Below are 22,569 nucleotides of genomic sequence, written 5' to 3'. Positions count from 1 at the left end.
TGTCTAAGAATTTATCCATTTCACCTAAGTTGTCTAATGCGTTGGCATGAAGTTTCTCATAGTATTTCTCTATTACCTTTTAAATTTCTGTAAGGTGGGTAAGTAATGTCTCCACAGCATTGCTCAATAAATGTGACCCTATTTTTATCAACATGAATAGCCTTGAGCCAGTCACATAACCTCTCTGAGTCTCAAGTGCACCATGAGGCTCTGTGATTTCCTCCCCAGCTCTAAAATCTACAATGTGATTAGGGATCCCAGGAGGTAAAAATTTCTGGACCAAGTGTTCCCTTGAGTGAGTTATACTCTTGTGAAGCAGGAGTCTTTAACGAGAGCAGAACCCTCTAACATTATGAGATTCATCCTCAAATGTAAAGACCTTCCTGTAACTTTTTTCATTTGAAAACAATCACCATTTTAATTCATAATACAAGAGATCTCCCCCAACCCAGATATATGATACTCTATTTCGGAAGTAGACACTCTATTTTCCATTTTATGAAGAAGGAATAAGAACTACCAGACAGAGAAATAGCAGGTCAATCTATCTCTGTAATCACATAAATAATATTTGCAACCTGAGGTTAACTTCTTTTCTTTATCCCTCAATGGTATGAGCAAAATGTTAATGTCTTTCCTTTCATGATTTTAAAATGTTTTTAAAAAAGAAAACACATGTCCAAAACACTTCAGTGATCCTGTTTAAAAGAAAAGGAGGAGGAAGAGGAGAAGAAAGGAAAAGAAAAGGAAAGCAAGTGGATTAGGAGCATCAAAGAACTGGTGTTTTAAATAAGAATTCTATGTCTTAGTCAAATTAGCCCACTGCAGTAAGACTGAATTCCATATCACAGATCCGCTTAATATCTGAAAAGAAATGCTGCTTCCATACCATATTAATGCCTGTGATACCTATTTCCTTTAAATAAACCCTGCTTTTAATTAAATGTCATTTGAATTAAAAGTACTGAGGTTAATTTTAAGGCTTTTAATTGGCACAGGTAACTAAAAGAGAAACCAATGTTTGACCTGAGCCTAACTTGGAAATATTCCAAAGTCCTGGAACCATTCACATATCAGTCTCTAGGCAGCAGAACCCAAATCTACCTCTGGGTTTTACAAATTCCATCATGTTTACGCTTTTTAAATATTTAATCAAGTCACATTATTATGTCAAAAACTCCAGGCCCCATTGAGAAAGTGTGTGAGACGAATGGCAAATCAACTCAATATGGCTGATTCTTCATCTTCTTTTGTAACCCACACAGGAGAAAATTTGCCAGGAAATCCTTGGGGCGCCTCAGAAAAAGGCGATTAAAGCCCACAAAATGGAAAGCACGTGCAGCTAACTAAGGTGACTAAGTCCAGACTTGTAGGGTTTGAAGAACTCCCTCCTTTTTCCTAAGAAGAAATCGAGGCCTGACGAAGTCAGTGTGTACTCAAAGTGGCACAGCTAGTTGCAGAGGAGCTAGAAGCCGGCTCTTCCAGACTGCAGTCCCAGGACTGTTCAAATTCTGCCTCTGCCACTCTGTGTGACCTCAAGCAAGTTACTTAAGCTCTCTGAGCTTTATTATATAGTTAGACATAATAGCAGTAATCCCCTGGAGCTATCTTGAGTGACAAATTAGAGAATGTATGTGAAAGCATTTCATAAATGCTATAAAGGACTACCAAAGTGCGAATAATTAGCATGCCCTTCCAAGATTTCCATCACAATATTGAGCTAGAATCATCCCCTGATTGCATACATCATCCTTTCCCTACACAAAATCCTCTCTTAAAAATAAGTGGTCCTTCCAAGGTCCCCTGTGACATTTCCATTCTCACCGACCACTCTTCCCCTATGTGCCAAAGATACTGCATTTGGCTTAAGATGAAAAAATGTACAAACTAAGAAACAAAATTAATAGCTTCAAGGTGCTGAGAGGCACCTAACGAACTGGGAAGAGGATACGCCCTGCAGTTAAACAGATCAGAGTTCAAATCCTGACTCAGTTTCTTAATGACAGGAAGACATAGCCAATTTATTTAACCTGTAAGCTGGTTTCCTCACTCGTATAAAAGAGAGAAACAGAAAGACAGACAATACCTAACTCACAGGATTGTTACAGGGATGAAATGAAATAATCCATGTACTGTTTAGCACAATGTCTGGTATTGAATAAGTGTTCAATAACAGGTGGCTATGGGCTTGACTGCAGTTCAGAACACAATGTGTAAGTTAAAGAGAAACACGGTTATCATCTACTTTATGTTATTGCATGCTTCCAGTAGGTTAACCTGAGTCACTACAATGAAGTATAAAAATAAGTATTTACTTACTGCATCCCGTCTCATCAAAATGGTCACCACAGTCATTGACATCATCACACACCAGGTGCTGTGAAATGCAACGTCCATTGCTACACTTAAATTCATCTGCTGTACAAGGTCTAGGAGTCGGTTCTACACCTAAAATTTAAGAATAAGATAAAGTCAAAACTTTTTCTTCTGTGAAACATGACGCTTCCTTCTGTGGCAGAGGCAGTATCTCCACAAATAAGCTCATGCGCTTCCCTACAATTCCTCGTCTCCCTTGCAGTTAGGTTGGGACCATGTGTCTAGTTCAGGCCAATGGACTATGAGTTGGAGGTGACACGTGTCACTTCTGAGCTGAAGCTATTAAAGCCTATGTGCCTCCCTGCTCAGCAACCCAGGGACCATGTGTATCAGGTGGCCTCGCGTCAAGATGGAGAAGGGCGTGCAACCTGCACCGGCCTTTACGTGAGTGAGAAATAAGCCTTGGCTACGTCACACCACTGAGAGTTTGAGATTTGTTGGTTGCGGTCACTAGTATTAATTACCCTAAATGATATAGAAGTAGGGCACTTCCATAACAAAACCTAAAATATTCGGCATTGGCGTCAGTCAGGAGGCAGGCAACGAGGAAAGTGATCCCAAAGGAGGGAAAGATGGAGGCCTGTGTTACGCAGTGGCAAAGGATTTGTAAAGCTGTCACCTTGGAAAAACTGGAAGGCGGACCACATGTTTACTGAACTTGTCAATCTGGGCAAAGAGGTTAGAAAATGGAATGTTAATAATGTGCACGGGTTGCCATTACCTGAATTTGGCAAGAAAGAGATGAGCTCGGGGAAGAACTAGTTGATTTACAAGCAGAAATCCATGAAAATAAAGTCCAGAAATCTGCAGTTTGCAGAGAACCTACTGCATTTAGATGACACAAGACTCTGAAGTTTAAAAAGGACCAGTCAAATCTCTTAGTTGAATTAAATGACTGCCCATCTACTTTTCTGGCCTGAATGTAACTGACAAAGTTGACCCAAAGGTGCGTGAGGGAAACTAAGCAAAGAAATGCAACAAATTCAAGAACTGTGTCTCAAAAAAAAAAAACCCAAACCAAAACAAACAAACAAACAAAAACACTGAGTAAGGTTATTGACACTTAGAAGTAACCGAAAGCAAGCAGATCGAAAGCCTGCTCGGTTTCCGAAACATACGACCAAATAAACCAAAACACTGTGACTGAGGTGACAACACTCTTGGGCCCCCAAGCTTCTACAAGCAGGGAGTGGCTGGGAAAGCTGTACTGTCCCTCAGGAGGGCATACTCCCCTGTTCCCTCTTCATTTGAAGAGGGATATAGACAAGCAACCACTCCCAAAGGGTGGAGGCAGAGACAATGAGGAAAAATGGGCATAGGTGTTCCTCTGAGAGCAGAGTCTTGACCTCATCAATGAATCTCCTCCGATCCCCACTATATAAGGGCCTTCACAATGTCTGCACAGGGTAAACATACAATTTACTCTCCAAGTCGATATGCTTGTGAGCAAAAGGAGCTCTAGTAACAATTCCACTAGGGCAACAGACGTACATCAGGACTGTCCCGGGCCAACACGTGCCACCATAGCCCAGTGGCATTTCAGAATTGCTACAGAACAGGGACGGCAAGGAGTCTCTCATTCTTTCTTTCCCAATGAGGATGTTTATTTTCATTATGCTCCCCCTGTTCTACCACTATCTACTGGGGGCAGGAGACACAAATAAAACTAGTGTCTTAGTTTATGGGTCTCCAGACCAAGAGGAAACACATCTGGAATGGATGGCATGACTAGTGCCTGTCACCTGGAGCTCCTGGATTTCACTTACCGAGAGGGACTCTGGGTTATGTCCCTGGGGGAGGGGTTAAGAGTGTTCTACGCATGGAAAGAAAAGTGCACAGGGAATTTTAGTGACACTAGGGTACACTGTGGTAGAAACAAATGGTGTTCACTAAATATCCATGCACTTCCCTGCATTTCCCAGTCCCCCTTGCAGTTGGATTGGGACCACGTGACTACTGCCAACCAATGGACTGTGAGTATGCGTGACACCTGTCACTTCCAGGCCCAGGAACTTAGGAAACTGTCTCCTCCATTTCTCACTTCTCCTGCCTCAGCAACCTTGAAGGCTATGTGTTCCAGATGGCATAATTACAGGATGGAGGGAGCTGCCTGACCTTCATCAAACTTTCATCAAACTCTGCTGTTTTAAGCTATTGAAATGTTGCAGTTCGCCTACCGTGATGGCTAGCAGTGATTCCTCTAACTTCCTGCTCCACAAGAAGAATGTTAGTTTACTACCCCTTTTTTTCCACTCTGGGATTTGACCACATGCTACAAATGTCTGGCTCCACTGAAAAATGGCATGACTGATAGGGAAAACGGAAAGAGAAGAGGGAAGGGGGTAAACCTGCTCCAATTTTTTAAAAAGGTTTTATTTCTGGGTTTTCATTCTTCTGTGCTATGCTTCAAACAAACATATTAACAATGTTATAACCACAGGTTCATCTCTGCCCCAAAAAGGTGAGGGAGAGGGAGGGTACAAACTTGCACATGGCAATAGTATCAAAGTGCCCCTGACACCCAGTCCCCGGGATGGCCATCTGGGATGGCAGCTGACAGTAAGCATTCTAAGCCCACATCAATATAAGGAATAGAAAATAGAAAAGTTAAGCATTTATCTAAACTTTCCCAGATAATATCCTTTTAGGAAAAAAAGTAATTCGACTCAGGAGAAATAATTTTCCTCACTGAATTTTTCTAGGTAAATTAAATTGCCCAGAAAATTAATCAGCTCTCTCCTTCAACGGATAGATTTAAAACAGTCTCAAAATGTACAAGCACAGATTTTTCAATATCTAAAATATTAAATGCAGCCAGTTTGAAACTTATCTCTTAAAATAATCTATCATCTTTCTCTTCTGGGAAATACATTTTCATTTTAAAGAAGGATATTAGATAAGCTCTGTGAACATCAGAGCTGCCTTATTTAACATGATCTTTTCAGTGGGGCATTGAGAATTTCCCATGCCTAGATTGGCAGTTAGAAACTCTAGGCTGAAGAGTGACCAAACCTCATCTTTGAAAAGAGAGAAACCATTAGTTTGTCAAGTGTGACTCAAACACTATTTAGTGTTTGTTCTCACTTTCTTAAGGAACTTGCCAACATCTGGTTCAAATGAAATAGGAAGAAGCAGGGAAGGGTTGCATCTGAGTAATGCGTGTTTATAGGGTCTTGCAAACAATAATGTCCATGGAGATCTGCACTCACAGGTGCAGCTCAAGCCTCTACAGAACAAACTGAAATCTCTGAGGTACATTTTGCAAACTGCAAGAAATTGGGGGCCCTTCTTTTTCCCTTCTCCCTTTTTTTTTTTTTTGCAGTACGCAGGCCTCTCACTGTTGTGGCCTCTCCCGTTGCGGAGCACAGGCTCCGGACGCGCAGGCTCAGCGGCCATGGCTCACGGGCCCAGCCGCTCCGCGGCATGTGGGATCCTCCCGGACCGGGGCATGAACCCGTGTCCCCTGCATCGGCAGGCAGACTCTCAACCACTGCGCCACCAGGGAAGCCCTCCCTTCTCCCTTTTGACTTTTGCTTACAGTTCTCCTTCTTCTCATCACTTCCATCTCCACAGTCATCCTCATGGTTGCACAGCTCGTGACGATAAATGCAGCGATTGTTGTCACACCGGAAACGGTGTGGTGAATCACAGGGAACACTCACTAAAACACAAGACGGAAAAGCAAAAGTACAGGTTAAGAGCAAAACATAAGGGTCAGGATCTAAAAACACTCCTGTGCCAGCGCCAGGCTTGCCTGATTCATCCCTTCATTGGCTTGTTCGATTAATCAATCGACAAATAGCTCTTGAGTGTCTAGTTGACACCGTGGCGCTGTGCCGGGCATCAGATTCAATTGGGAAAAAGAAAGACACAATCTTATCCTCATGGGATGTTTATTCTAGCAGGAGAAGAGACTTTACAAATTAACCATTCAACTACAACTGTGATAAGAGCCACAAAGAAAACATGCTGTGAAAGCATCTACTGTGGAGATATGATATAGTTCTGGGGGAGGAGGGGTCAGAAGAGGCTTCACATGGAAAAATTCTGAGTCAGGAAGGCAGGCTTCTGGACCTGAATAAAAGGTCTCTGGGCTGAAGCATGGAGTGAGGAGGACAATGGTGGCCAGGAGGCTGGAGAGGCCAGCAGGACCATACCTGAGCCAAGAGGCCACTGTTTGTCCCTCTGACTGGAGTTATCATTGAGCCTCTAGAACACAAAGTCTTTTCATTAAAGTTTTACACCATGATGGACTTTCCTACCTGCATTCCCTCACCTATTGCACTTAAAGTTGATATTTCATAAGCAAACCCTGACTCACTTTATTATCCAGAATTAGACCTCTGGCTCATGCTTGTGTCCCTGTGAGGAACCTACAGGTAGAACCCAGGTCCCTTAGTTGCTACAGGGAAACGGTCCTCTATGCATGTACCAGGAATTCAGTGAACTCAACACACATGTGTTCCTCTTTCCCATGGAGAACTTGAGCTGTTTGATTTTCCTTCTGCCTTGGTACCACAAACAGGGAGCAAGAGGAGAGACTTGTAATGAGGTTGGGGGGAAAAAATTCAGCTCTGAGGGCTTCCCTGGTGGCACAGTGGTTGAGAGTCCGCCTGCCGATGCAGGGGACACGGGTTCGTGCCCCAGTCCAGGAAGATCCCACATGCTGCGGAGCAGCTGGGCCCGTGAGCTATGGCCGCTGAGCCTGCGTGTCCGGAGCCTGTGCTCCGCAACGGGAGAGGCCACAACAGTGAGAGGCCCGCGTACCGCAAAAAAAAAAAAAAAAAAAAAATTCAGCTCTGAGAACTGGTTCTTGGAAGTATCGTTAATAGAACTTTGCAAGAATTATTTGCTGTGAAATGCAACATTATAAAACAGTGTTGGTCACTTTTTCATGTGGCTATATGTCTCTGCCTCCGCAAAGTTTAATTTTACTAACTATGGGCACTTTATCTTTTAGAGGGAAGCAACTTCCTGAGGACTTCTTTGAAAGTTACACATGCTTAAGATGTTTTTCAAGATTCATCAAGTGAAAAACAAAACAAAACATCGTTAGTTCCTTATACAAAACTAAGATGTGGCAAGGAAAGTGTTGGGATGCCACTGGGAAAATATAATGTATGCTAATTCAAAGTTCTCTGGGGGGAAGGAATACTCTGATATATCATTTTCTAGAGTCAAATCCCTGGGCTAAAAATGAATTGTTTTCGAAGGCCACAAAGTGTTTAAAACTATGGATGTTTGCCCAACTTTCTCATGTCCCAAGTAGAGAACTAAGCAGGAAAGGGAAAGCACACTGATGCAGATGAATCTAGGAAACTGACTGGAAGAGGTGATGAGAACCCCAGAAGCAAGTTGCAGCTAAGTCAGACTAGGAGTTAACCAAGAGTTCCAGAAGTAACGTTTCTGGGAGTGTCTTCTCCTGTGTTGGGGGCTTTTACTTACATGAAATGCTTAAGCTTTAGCTTGCATCAGGATCACCTGGAGGGCTTATTAATGCAGAGAGTGCTAGGTCTCCCTGCCAGAGATTCGGATCGGGTAGATCTGGGGTGGGCCCATGAATCTGTATTTCTAACACGTTCCCAGGTAATACTGACTCTCCTAGTACAGAGATGACACTCTGAGAACTACTGTCCTCAAGTCTCTCCAATGACCCAAAGCATGGAGCAAAATGACCAAAACAAACTCTATTTTCATTCACTTTGCTAAAATCAGTAGTTCTCAACCAGGAGACTAAATTAAAAGCTAAGGAGCTTTCTCAATATACGTTTTGCCCAGGCCTGACATGTCCTTGGACATTCTGGTTCAATAGGTCTAAGCCTAGGGTGGGACCAGAGCGTGTGCTTTTGAAACACCTCTCCCCAGGTGATTCTGATGGGTACCCAAATTGAGACTCACTGGTTTAAAAAATAAATAGAAGCAAGAGGGAAGAGATATGGGGATATATGTATATGTATAACTGATTCACTTTGTTATACAGCAGAAACTAACACACCATTATATAGCAATTATACTCCAATAAAGATGTTAAAAACAAAACAAAACAAAACAAAAACAAATAAATGCTGGAGAGGGTGTGGAGAAAAGGCAACCCTCTTGCACTGTTGGTGGGAATGTAAATTGATACAGCCACTATGGAGAACAGTATGGAGGTTCCTTAAGAAACAAAATAGAACTATCATATGACCAAGCAATCCCACTACTGGGCATATACCCTGAGAAAACCATAATTCAAAAAGTGTTATGTACCACAATGTTCATTGCAGCTCTATTTACAATAGCCAGGACATGGAAGCAACCTAAGTGTCCATCAACAGATGAATGGATAAAGAAGATGTGGCACATATATACAATGGAATATTACTCAGCCATAAAAAGAAATGAAATTGAGTTATTTGTAGCGAGGTGGATGCACCTAGAGTCTGTCATACAGAGTGAAGCAAGTCAGAAAGAGAAAAACAAATACCGTATGCTAACACATATATATGGAATCCAAGAAAAAAAAAAAAGGTCATGAAGTACCTAGGGGTAAGACGGGACTAAAGACACAGATCTACTAGAGCATGGACTTGAAGATATGGGGAGGGGGAAGGGTAAGCTGGGACGAAGTGAGAGAGAGGCATGGACATATATACACTACCAAATGTAAAATAGATAGCTAGTGGGAAGCAGCCGCATAGCACAGGGAGATCAGCTTGGTGCTTTGTGACCACCTAGAGGGGTGGGATAGGGAGGGTGGGAGGGAGGGAGACGCAAGAGGGAAGAGATATGGGAACATATGTATATGTATAGCTGATTCACTTTGTTATACAGCAGAAACTAACTCACCATTGTAAAGCAATTATACTCCAATAAAGATGTTTTTTAAAAAAAAAAAGATGTTTAAATAAATAAATAAATATGTATCATACAACAGAAAAGAATTAGATGGGCTTGAATTATGATGTAACGTGAAGTGACTAAGGACTAACTAGTTTTAAAATGTCCTAAAGGTGTTCTCTGAAGCTCAGGGGGTTTAGCAGAAGTACTCTGAGGGGCACTGAAAGTAGGATGGAGCAGGAGAGATGCACAGCCCCACCCTACCTCAGACTTCAACCACAACAGTTCTGCCGCTATTTATGCCAATTGCCTTTGAAGGCCACAAAATGCTTAACACTATGGATGCTTGCCCAACTTTCTCATGTTCCACGTACAGAACTAAGCAGGAAGGCCAAGTGAAAGCACACTAAGGCAGATCATATGTCCAGTACTCAAAAATTGTACAACCGCCCTCCTGGATCACAGGCTCCACATAAGAAACATTGACAACACCATCCCCAGTCTCTCTCACTCACAGCACAGATGAAGTTCTTCATCGGAACCATCGCCACAGTCGTTATCACCATCACACTTCCAAGATGACTGGATACAAACATGATTTTTACATTCGAACATAGTAGCTGGGCAGTATGCCCCATTGGGAAAGCGAGTGGCTGTTGGTGGGGAGGAGACATAGTCAAATTATTAGAAAAAGATACTTTTTGGAAAGCTATCCGGCTATTTCTCCTTTACAGAAAGAGCTCTCCTAATGGAAAGAGTTCCATTATAAGCGTGCTCTTCATGATTCAACCAGATGTTCTGTGGCTTTAAACTGTCTGAAATTCTGATGGAATGTTTCTTAAGGATAGATGACCAAGCCCAGTATTCAATGACATGAGTCATTCTGTGGACAGCACTGTACTTTTTCATTATAGGCAAGTGCAACCCTTCAGTGGTGTCAGCACTGGCTTTTCCTATCATCCATTTATACAGTCTCTTGGAAACCAGGTTTTAAGATGCGGCAACCGCATTATCAACAAAATCCATCATAGACAATCATCAACAGTTAATATTTATTCAGTGATTCAAAAAGACTAAAATGCAAATGATCATATCGGCTTTATACTTTTAAACAATTCTATATGCCATTATTCAATTCAGAAAACGTTTAATACTGGGACTTCATTATGTTTGAATACCCTTTTATTCATTGCTTGAATATTCTTTTACCTGCCAAGTTTTTATCCAATTAACGATTTGTAGAGTAGCTGATAACATATAAATACTTTCGTTAGCACACTTAATATATTCTCTATTTGAAATATTATTAATGAAATGCACTTGAATGTCTACTGTGAAATATATGGACATGGTGACTCAGACCCCAGGTAAACTGATAATTATCAATGAACGCTGAATAGAAAATATCTATGGTCTTTTAATATAAGAAGTGGTGGCTGATGGGAAAGGTTGGGTCTAAACTGCCATATCCATACATTTCAGACAAACGGTGCCACGGGTGTCTAGAAACTTACGACAAGCGGCTTCATCAGAGGCATCGTGACAATCGGCAAACCCGTCGCATTTCATTTGGTCAGGAACGCAGTGCCCGCTATCACACTGAAAATATCCAGGATGGCAGGTCATCATCTCTGAAGAGAAAAGACTGTCATTTCCAGGATGCCTTGGCATTCTCAGACAACTGTTAGTTCCGTGGAGGGTAGTAAGTCTTCCATCACATTCCTATCCATACCCGGTGACTGGCTCACCACAAACCCACGCCTTGTGGTTAGTGAGTAAATCAACTCTCAAAGGTACACCCTCCCCGTTCAAAATATGGAGATGGAAGTAGCAATCTCTCCTCTATTAAATATCTCTAGCTCTTAAACTTTTCCTCAAAACCCTGAACTCCCCAACATTTACTGTTTTGCACGCTGATTTTTCTCAGACTCGACCCTTAATCAGTAAGAGCTATAAAACTACTTGGGGTTTATGATTCCTATTCTAACATCTGACCTCTACACCAGGGAGCTACAGCCGTATATATCTTAGGGCCACTTTCTGGAGAACAGTAGGAAGACCAATGTTTTTATTTGTTTATAAGGTCCATGCAGATTAAAGTCTGCTTCTAGCAGAGGTTTAAGTTAAAATGAGGTTTTTAAAACTCTCTTGAGATTTTCCCCTATTATTATTGATCTAGACTGCTATAAGGTAATCATAAACATAGAAAATATATATAAAGCAGAAGGTACTGTAATGCTAAGGTTTATATATTACATAAATTACACAGAAATCATTTAAGTCTAAAAAACCTTCCAAACACACATGTGAAGCCCCTACTTCCGACCAATATGCTGACCCTAGTACAAGACTCTCTGGAAAGCCCCTTAAAGAGTTGTGACAGTTACCGCAGTCCCGCTCATCTGAGTTGTCCCCACAGTCATTGTTTTGGTCACAGATCCATCGAGAAGGAATGCAGCTCTGATCATCACACCGAAACTCGCTCTCTGTGCATTCCCGGGGGGCTGAAAAAGAAAGCCACGTGGCCATCAGAGGGCACCAGGAATCATACATAGGGGACAGGCTTGTGGACTGGCCTAAGTGTCCTCTGTGCCTAACGCCCTCCTATGTCCCAAGTCCCAGACTGTCCAGCCTCCAAAAATAGACTTTCCATCTCAATTGTAAGTCTGTAAAGAATGGACTTCGTCAAAAAGTTTGTCCAAAGGTGATTTAATCTTAAGATAATTTTTCATTTCCTGAAACTCCAGATAACCTCCTAGAGGATTCAACATGAACTTTCTTATGAACAATAAAATGCCAATTGGATCACCCTTTTGTGTAAGAAGTTTTTAGTCAATTGATAATTGCAGGTGTAACCAGCATCCTGATTCTCTCAACTGCCTATACCTTCTTACTTCCAAAAGGGGACTAAAGTCAGAATGTACTTCATGTTAATCTGAAATTGATATATATCATAAGGCAATGATATATTGTAAGTCACCTCAAGTTCTTTTTGAAAAAAAAACAATAAACTTGAGTGTAAATAAATAAATAAGAGACAAAAGATATACTTGGGTAAATATTCTTCTCCCAGAGCTTGATTACAAGCAGCTGAGAAGGAGATGAAAAAGTAGTAATGTACCAGTCAGAAAACAAGAGATCAGGTAGCCGTCCTCCTACCCTTTGAGGATGAAGGGCATAGACAGTTGAATTACAGACAAAGATCAGACATCACCACTCCAGTGGCACATAAGGATGAAGGACCCTGAACACTCACTACAGTTTTCCTCATCTGAATGGTCTCCACAGTCATTGTGCCCATCACATCTCCAGCGAAGAGGGATGCAGTGGTGATTTGTACAGCGAAATTCCCCAGAAGGTTTGCATGCCATCGACTCTGCAAAGCACAGTCATTGCAAATACTTCAGAAACCCATGGTCAAGAAATGTCGAAGTAGTCCTGGCTTTCTTGTGAGATGGTCTGAGGCTTACGCTACCATATTCTCAAAGCTCCCAGAAAGAGGAATGCCAGCCACATTCACTGTCACTATTCCTCTTTAGGCTAAACTGAATCTATCCTACTGTTAGAAACTAGATCCATTCTCTTCTGTAGAAACTGTTCAAAAAATAATTTGGTCCCTGGCTTGCAATTTGCAATGAAGGCCTGGAAAGGAAAATTAAGTGATGCCACCAGCAAACAAAACATGTCCATCACATTGTCTTTAGTTGATAAGATTCAGTGTTATTAAAATAACCCAATATCTTCCTTACCTCTCTTCCAACTAAACCTAACACACACACACACACAGAGACATTGTTTTCAAGTTAGAGTATATGCCTAATCTTGGCAAATTCCATTCATTCATTTGGCCTTTTGTCCATAAATTTTCTATGTTGCCAGACACAGAGGATGTGGAAAGTCAGAGGGAGATTCAGAATATGAAAATCTCCAAATAAGAAATATTCTGATTTTGAAATAGCCTTTTTAGAGATAGATACCAAATCTTTTCTCTACTCCCCCTTTCATTCCTTTCAATCAATCTCTAAGATTAGACAGACAGTTTAAACTCGTCAAGCGTAAATAGGAATTCTGCATTTGGGAGAAATTACACAAATTCCTAATATCTTCACAAGGTCTTCCCCAAGTATAGTATCCTTTGAGACACATTTCCTTTAAGACGTATAAAGTAAACTCCCAATATCCCTGTAAAATGCTACAAAAATGTAACATGTTATTAGAGGCGAACAAAGGAAGGATGATGTGGGAAATCTGCTCTCATCTCCTGCTAAGTTGTTTGTCCCTCCCTCCTCCCCTGCAGCCCCTCCCTACCACAGTCCTGCTCATCGCTGTTGTCCCGGCAGTCATCGAAACCATTGCACACAGCCCACAGGAGGATGCAGCGGTAGTTTGTTTTACAGTCGAATTCCGTATAGTTGTCACAGCGGTAGGCAGGGCTCACTGAAAAGAGAAGAAGGGGCAAGGTCAGAACTGAAGTCTCGGTCCTGCAAGGAAACCAAAGACACCTTTCCATTGTCTTATTTAAGATGTGGTGCTGGTGACCGTGTTACCAACCTAACGGACTCTGGCAACTGTGTCTCTTTTAGGTGTGATCTGTTCACCCAAAGCAGAAAGACAGAGTCCTTAAGTTTTCTCATCGTTTCATTCCACTCATTTATGTTGCAGTCAAACTTTGGGGGGAGTGGGGCGGGGTGGGGGGAAGAACTGGGTTTGAAGTAAAAAAAAAAAAAAAACCAGGTTGAAGTGTCAGCTCTGGCACGAAGTAGAAAAGTGACCAGCCACTTAACATGAAGTTCAGGCTCCTCACTTGTAAAATGAGAGTTGGTAACACCCACTTTCCCTACCTCACCATGTTTCTCTGAGGCTCAAAAGAGAAAGTGCTAGATAGACAAAGTGTAAGCCCTTGTTATCATATTCGGGATAGTTAGACATTCGTGCATGGAGAGCAGGAATCAGCCACTTGAGAACAGGGGGCGTGGTTCAACCCGCAGGCTGTGCGTGCGGCTCTCCTTTGCCTTGCGGTGCCGGAAGAGCGGAGAGGGGGCACCGCATGGGGCTGCAGCAGGGGCTGCACACCCTCTCTCCATCCATCTCGTTCCCTGCTCCCGGTCAGGTCAGGTCCCTCTCACAGGAACTTACAGCATTCCTGGAGGGGCTCATCTGAGTAGTCTCCGCAGTCATTGTCTACATCACACTTCCAGCTCTGAGGGATGCAGTGGCCATTGGCACACTTAAAATAGCCCGGCCGGCAGGTCCTGCTGGCACAGTGGGAACTGTCTTCGTCCGAGTTATCTCCGCAGTCGTCCTCCATGTCACACTGCCAGGATTCCGGGATGCAACGTTTGTTGGCGCACTGCCATTCGTTGGACTCACACTGGTGATGTTCTGCAAGCGGGGACACTTGGTTATCAGCTTGGAAGGTGTCAGGAACAAAAGCTCCTAATTTACACTAATGGATCCTGGAGAACTCGATTCTAATTTCTTCTTAGAGGACTTATGCCCTAATGCACTTATTATTAACCAGTACCACTACGTGAGCAGTTAGTCCTTTGACTATTACTGTCTCCTAAATTCTTAAATATCTTTTTCTTGCATGCAGAATTAGGGGATAAGGACTGAATCTCTGACAGCCTACTAAATTCACCTTCTCCTGTACCTGTTGCCCTAATGGACAAAGGTTTTCAAACTCTCTGTTTGTTGCTATTGTTTATGTGTTGATTTTGGTTTGGAGAGTTGTTTTTTTGGGTTTTGATGGGGCTTTTTAAAAATGGAAACAAATAAATATTACAACTGAGAGTCCCTGTTTAAAATGTGGGAATCCCTCATTTCACCCTCAATGTTAGCTCTCAAAGGAGATTCTATGCACAGCATATAGTAAAGAACCATCAATATAGACAACTTAGTATCTACCTCAACCATCTTCCTTGTAGAGACCTGGGATTTTTTTAAAACTTTATAAAAATAGATATAGGATGGACTCTGAGTTTTTTTTTTTCTCCTAGGATTTTGGACCAGTTTTTGGATTATGACATTCAGAAAATCCCTACAGAACCATGGGCGATCAACTATAGAAGCGGGCAGAGAAGGTAGAAAGCAGTTCAACACACCACAAAGAACCGAGTCTTCATCAGACCCATCAGGGCAATCCTGATGAGCATTGCATATGAAGTGTGGGCTGGTACAGTTGCCATCCATGCACTGGTACTGTCCTAACCGGCAGTAGCGCTGCGGGCAAGTGATGGGCTCGTCGGAACCATCCAAGCAGTCTCTCTGCCCATCACATTTCCACCAGATGGGAATACACCTACACAGAGAAAACAGAGCACTTCTCCTAGCAAAACACCAAGTGGTTAGAGGAGCAGGCAATGACTATCCAGATAGAAGAAGGGAAAATTGAATTCCAAGGAATGATACACACGAGTTCTCTCACGGCCCAAGAAGAGGATCAATTAAACCTTAGCTACTGTGGAATATTTTCAGAGAAAACATAACAAGGTGACATAGACCAGGTTTGTTAAGACCCAACACACACTGAAAAAATGCTTTGAGTATGATGATTAAATTCCTGCCACGACAGAGTGGAGTGTGTGTTTGGAGCTGGGGTTCTGGAAACAGGGATTGGCTGGGACTGTCAGCCAGAGGGATAGATGACATTTGGGTACTGGCTGGAAAGCTGGAGGCGCTGACATTTTTTGAGAGTCTATGTCATGATGGGTGTATGCTAGATTCTTAACCTAGGATACCTTATTCAATCGTCAAAATAATCTGCCACTGAATCTTAGATGTTATGATTTGCATTAACATCTCCTCTTGACCTCACTCTCTGACTCAGCCCCTAGTCATCAAGGCCTGTGGCCATTGTGAGGGAAATAAGCTGTGACCGTGTCTCATAACAAATACAAATCATCAAAAATGGATTTGAATGTGTGACCCTGGATCCACTGGCATAGTCACCTAAGAAGCTAGGCCAGCATATGTTTGAAAAAGACTGAGGGCTATTTTTCAGTGTACACTTATATACATTCTTGGCCCTGAGACTCTGGACAATTCCTTAGAAATTAAAAAAACACACAGTTTGCTTCCTTGCTACAGAAACAAAAACTTGCATGCATGGGCGTAACCATTTGGTTCACAAATTCCTTCTTTCATGGACCAAATTATCGAAGTTAGAGAAAGTTGGACGGTTGGAGATCCAACTTTCCTGGTCTTGGTGCATCCCAAATGAGCCACATTAATTAGCCAAAATCTTGGTTCATTGGAAAACTCCCATCCCCTGGAGCCTTGAAGTTCAACGTGTGTCCAAGGGCTGGAGAGGCAATGGGGAGAGGGAGAAGAGAGCCTTACATTTCACTGTTGGCACACAGGAATTGGGTGCTAGAGCACATGGGCAGGCACTGGGTGCTGTAACTATGCCGGACAGTATGGAAGTTATCTGGACACTCGCAAGTGAACCCACTGCCTCCTTCTTTGATGAGGCAGAGATGAGAACAGCCACCATTGTTGGTACTGCAGGGATTAGTCACTAGTGAAAGAAGGAAGAAAATATATGTTCATTCACTTAAAGAGAGTATCAAGCACAGACGCGCTGATTACCAGCCGCATAAAACTCATCACCTCTTAGTAAAAAAAAAACGTTATCCTAGATTCATGCTTTGTGCAAAAGTGCATAAAGACTACATATGGTAGAGCTGTTTTAGCAACCCTGTTGCTAGTACAGAAAATTGATTTATGTGCTACCAGAAGTGAGGCTTACTCACTGGTGTTGGGCTAGAAAACCTGTGTCTCCCAAAGTTCTTGGAGAGCAGGTGGGAAATTTAGTTTACATCCATGTGCCCACAATCTAAGTTAAAGTTTTCATTTTCAGCAGATGCTATATTCTCTCATCCTAAGGATATAGGCAACAGAAGTTGCACAAGAATCAGGTGGATGGATAAACTGAGCAACAACTATACTACTTTTCTGGGCCGCAACTCAGAGGTAAAGATGAATTTGAACTTCTGCTAAATAATATGAAGAATATTAACTTCCAGAAAAAAATATTTTGCCAATTCTCATTTTTCCTAACTTCCAAGTTTATCGTATGTTTTAACAAGACACCACAACAAAGCGGGCCCACAAAATCCATTCTAACCCCAAAGAATACTCCAGAACTTGGCTAGATATCAAGTGCAAACAGACATTTAATAAATGATGTTTTATAGTTACTATAACTTTCTTTTAAGCATTTCTTTTAAACTAATCATTTCAGTAGATTGATATTGTAAAGAAATGATTGTTATAAATGCATCCATGTTATTATAATACATCTCTTCGGTGTTACAATTTATTGTGGTTATACAGGAAATGTCTGTATTTTCCAGAGGTGCTTTCTTAAGTATTTAGGGCTGAAATGTCAAAAGGCAACATAACAACTGTTGATTCTTATCAAAAAGAAAGTCCAGACTGATCTTTAAGAATAGAGCAGGTGCTATGAAAAAGAATTGTAAGCAGACTTTTCCAGGAATAGGGGAATAAATTCTAAAGATATTTCCATCCCCTCAACTCTCAGCATTTGCTTTGTAGAAAACATTAGCAAGTAACACCATTCCCAGTATAAATCATGATATTTATGCTTAAAAAACAAAAACAAGAACGGAATGCACAAGACCCTAAAGCAACTGTGCAAAAACTTCCAAATCACTTACTCACCAATTGGCTGCCTGTAGGGATGATACACACGGATGTCATATGGTCTGTGTGTTGTGTTCACCAGCGCCACCCTATTTGACCCATTGTATTTGTTTCCCTTTTCAACTGTCTTTGTGTTCCAATCTGTCCAATAAATGGTGTCTTCAAAAACAGTTATAGCAAAGGGATGAGGCAGTGTCCCGGTTTCGTACACCGTGTGCCGATGGTGGCCCTCCAAATCAGAGTACCTGGAGTCGGAGGAAGGAAGAGTCACTCAGTGAAGATAATGCCCCTCCTCTAATGCCTTTAAGGATAGAGGCTGACAAATAAATGAATAAAGTTCTACCTTCTAGAGGTAACTGAAGTTCAGATCTTCCTCAAAACTTTTAGTCTTCAATTAAAACAAAAACTAAACTTAAAGTTTATTTGGACTGAATGAAAAATGTAAAAGTTGCAAAAGCAATGCCTTAAAAATAGGAATAACCTTTCTCAAGTGCTCATGGAATATTCTCAAGGATAGATCATATCTTGGGTTACAAATCAAGCCTTGGTAACTTTAAGAAACGTGAAATCGTATCAAGTATCTTATCCAACCACAACGCTATGAGACTAGATATCAATTACAGGAAAAAATCTGTAAAAACTACAAACACATGGAGGCTAAACAATACACTATTTAATAACCAAGATATCACTGAAGAAATCAAAGAGGAAATAAAAAAAAACCTAGAAACAAATGACAATGAAAACACAACGACCCAAAACCTATGGGATGCAGCAAAAGCAGTTCTAAGAGGGAAGTTTATAGCAATACAATCCTACCTTAAGAAACAGGAAACATCTCAAATAAACAACCTAAACTTACACCTAAAGCAATTAGAGAAAGAACAACAAAAAAACCCCAAAGTTAGTAGAAGGAAAGAAATCATAAATATCAGATCAGAAATAAATGAAAAACAAATGAAGGAAATAAGAGCAAAGATCAATAAAACTAAAAGCTGGTTCTTTGAGAAGATAAACAAAATTGATAAACCATTAGCCAGACTCATCAAGAAAAAAAGGGAGAAGACTCAAATGAATAGAATTAGAAATGAAAAAGAAGTAACAACTGACACTGCAGAAATACAAAGGATCATGAGAGATTTTATTGGCAACTCTATGCCAATAAAATGGACAACCTGGAAGAAATGGAAAAATTCTTAGGAATGCACAACCTTCTGAGACTGAACCAGGAAGAAATAGAAAATATGAACAGACCAATCACAAGCACTGAAATTGAGACTGTGATTAAAAATCTTCCAACAAACAAAAGCCCAGGACCAGATGGCTTCACAGGAGAATTTTATCAAACATTTAGAGAAGAGCTAACACCTATCCTTCCGAAACTCTTCCAAAATATAGCAGAGGGAGGAACACTCCCAAACTCATTCTACGAGGCCACCATCACCCTGATACCAAAACCAGACAAAGATGTCACAAAGAAAGAAAACTACAGGCCAATAACACTGATGAACATAGATGAAAAGATCCTCAACAAAATACTAGCAAATAGAATCCAACAACACATTAAAAGGATCATACACCATGATCAAGTGGGGTTTAACCTAGGAATGCAAGGATTCTTCAATATATGCAAATCAATCAATGTGATACACCATATTAACAAATTAAAGGAGAAAAACCATATAATCATCTCAATAGATGCAGAGAAAGCTTTTGACAAAATTCAACACCCATTTATGATAAAAACCCTCCAGAAAGTAAGCATAGAGGGAACTTTCCTCAACATAATAAAGGCCATATATGACAAACCCACAGCCAACATCACCCTCAATGGTGAAAACCTGAAACCATTTCCACTAAGATCAGGAGCAAGACAAGGTTGCCCACTCTCACCACTATTATTCAACATAGTTTTGAAAGTTTTAGCTGCAGCAATCTGAGAAGAAAAAGAAATAAAAGGAATCCAAATCGGAAAAGAAGAAGTAAAGCTGTCACTGTTTGCAGATGACATGATACTATATACGTAGAGAATCCTGAAGATGCTACCAGAAAACTACTAGAGCTAATCAATGAATTTGGTAAAGTAGCAGGATACAAAATTAATGCACAGAAATCTCTTGCATTCCTATATACTAATGATGAAAAATCTGAAAGTGAAATTAAGGAAACACTCCCATTTACCACAGCAATAAATAGAATAAAATACCTAGGAATAAACCTACCTAAGAAGAAAAAAGAATTGTAGGCAAAAAACTATAAGACACTGATGAAAGAAATTAAAGATGATACAAATAGATGGAGAGATATACCATGTTCTTGGATTGGAAGAATCAACATTGTGAAAATGACTATACTACCCAAAGCAATCTACAGATTCAATGCAATCCCTATCAAACTACCAGTGGCATTTTTCACAGAACTACAACAAAAAATTTCACAATTTATATAGAAACACAAAACATCCCGAATAGCCAAAGCAATCTTGAGAAAGAAAAACGGAGCTGGAGGAATCAGGCTCCCTGACTTCAGACTATACTACAAAGCTACAGTAATCAAGACAGTATGGTACTGGCACAAAAACAGAAATATAGATCAATGGAACAGGATAGAAAGCCCAGAGATAAATCCATGCACATATGGTCACCTTATCTTTGTTAAAGGAGGCAAGAATATACAGTGGAGAAAAGACAGCCTCTTCAATAAGTGGTGCTGGGAAAACTGGACAGCTACATGTAAAAGAATGAAATTAGAACACTTCTTAACACCATACACAAAAATAAACTCAAAATGGATTAAAGACCTAAATGTAAGGCCAGACACTATCAAACTCTTAGAGGAAAACATAGGCAGAACACTCTGTGACATAAATCACAGCAAGATCCTTTTTGACCCACCTCCTAGAGAAATGGAAATTAAAAACAAAAATAAACAAATGAGACCTAAGGAAACTTAAAAGCTTTTGCACAGCAAAGGAAACCATAAACAAGATGAAAAGACAACCCTCAGAATGGGAAAAAATATTTGCAAATGAAGTAACTGACAAAGGATTAATCTCCAAAATTTACAAGCAGCTCATGCAGCTCAATATCAAAAAAACAAACAACCCAATCGAAAAATGGGCAGAAGACCTAAATAGACATTTCTCCAAAGAAGATATACAGATTGCCCACAAACACATGAAAGAATGCTCAACATCATTAATCATTAGAGAAATGCAAATCAAAACTACAATAAGATATCATCTCACACCTGTCAGAGTGGCCATCATCAAAAAATCTATAAACAATAAATGCTGGAGAGGGTGTGGAGAAAAGGGGACCCTCTTGCACTGTTGGTGGGAATTTAAATTGATACAGCCACTATGGAGAACAGTATGGAGGTTCCTTAAGCAACTAAAAATAGGGGCTTCCCTGGTGGCGCAGTGGTTGAGAGTCCGCCTGCCGATGCAGGGGACACGGGTTCGTGCCCCGGGCCGGGAAGATCCCACATGCCGCGGAGCGGCTAGGCCCGTGAGCCATGGCCGCTGAGCCTGCGCGTCCGGAGCCTGTGCTCCGCAACGGGAGAGGCCACAACAGTGAGAGGCCCGCATACAGCAAAAAAAAAAAAAAAAAAAAAAAGCTAAAACTAGTACTACCACATGACCCAGCAATCCCTCTACTGGGCCTGTACCTGAGAAAATCATAATTCAAAAAGAGTCATGTACCAAAATATTCATTGCAGCTCTATTTACAATAGCCAGGACATGGAAGCAACCTAAGTGTCCATCGATAGATGAATGGATAAGAAGATGTTGCACATAAATACAAGGAAATATTACTCAGCCATAAAAAGAAACGAAATTGAGTTATTTGTAGTAAGGTGGATGGACCTAGAGTCTGTCACACAGAGTGAAGTAAGTCAGAAAGAGAAAAACAAATACCGTATGCTAACACATATACATGGAATATAAAAAAAAAAAATGGTCATGAAGAACCTAGGGGTAAGACGGGAATAAAGACGCAGACCTACTAGAGAATGGACTTGAGGATATGGGGAAGGGGAAGGGTAAGCTGGGACAAAGTGAGAGAGTGGCATGGACATATATACACTACCAAACGTAAAATAGATAGCTAGTGGGAAGAAGCCGCATAGCACAGGGAGATCAGCTCGGTGCTTTGTGACCACCTAGAGGGGTGGGATAGGGAGGGGGGAGGAAGGGAAGAGATATGGGGACATATGTATACGTATAAGTGATTCACTTTGTTATAAAGCAGAAACTACACACCATTGTAAAGCAATTATACTCTAATAAAGATGTTAAAAAAAAATCAAAACAAAAAAAATAGGAATAACCAGAGGAGTTTAAAGATCACTAATTCCTAACCACAGCTGCTTTCCTGCTGATGCAGCTGGTTCAGCTCTTGAAGGTTTATAATCTCTTATGTTGATGTTCTCCATGAAGCATTCTTTCAATATCCTGGGATGAACACTGTTTCCTAAGCCATCAGAGGAAAGCAATCTAAAGCTGGACTTCTGTCTCCTCAGGAAGACAAGGGAAGAAGCAGTTTTCAGAGACAGCTTGATTCTCAGTATAACCTGAGCGGGATAGACTAGCTGAGTTAACCTAGAGGCCAGCAGGGTTAGCTTTGTACACACTGGTAGCACATGTATTATTAATCATGACCCAGACATTATTAGTGAATCTAGGTCTCATGCATTCCTCTGAAC

General features: G+C 41.1%; 1 protein-coding gene across 1 annotated transcript in view; it reads right to left on the bottom strand.

Annotated features, from left to right (window-relative positions):
* The window catches only part of LRP2 (LDL receptor related protein 2), a 283,943-nt gene that overhangs the window by 25,026 nt on the left and 236,348 nt on the right, over positions 1–22,569 (bottom strand). The window contains exons 57-67 of the mRNA XM_067741629.1: positions 17,881–18,107; positions 16,537–16,714; positions 15,300–15,496; positions 14,332–14,577; positions 13,504–13,632; positions 12,452–12,571; positions 11,583–11,699; positions 10,710–10,826; positions 9,711–9,848; positions 5,915–6,037; positions 2,320–2,448 (exon numbers count right to left, since the gene is read on the bottom strand). Of these exons, the coding sequence (XP_067597730.1) occupies positions 2,320–2,448; positions 5,915–6,037; positions 9,711–9,848; positions 10,710–10,826; positions 11,583–11,699; positions 12,452–12,571; positions 13,504–13,632; positions 14,332–14,577; positions 15,300–15,496; positions 16,537–16,714; positions 17,881–18,107 (1,721 nt within the window). The remainder of the gene's footprint in view (positions 1–2,319; positions 2,449–5,914; positions 6,038–9,710; positions 9,849–10,709; positions 10,827–11,582; positions 11,700–12,451; positions 12,572–13,503; positions 13,633–14,331; positions 14,578–15,299; positions 15,497–16,536; positions 16,715–17,880; positions 18,108–22,569) is intronic.

This window comes from Pseudorca crassidens, chromosome 6 (assembly GCF_039906515.1).
Source record: "Pseudorca crassidens isolate mPseCra1 chromosome 6, mPseCra1.hap1, whole genome shotgun sequence".
Lineage (NCBI taxonomy): Eukaryota > Metazoa > Chordata > Mammalia > Artiodactyla > Delphinidae > Pseudorca > Pseudorca crassidens.
Note: the sequence above shows the minus strand (reverse complement) of the source record. Positions and strands in the feature narration are given on the sequence as shown.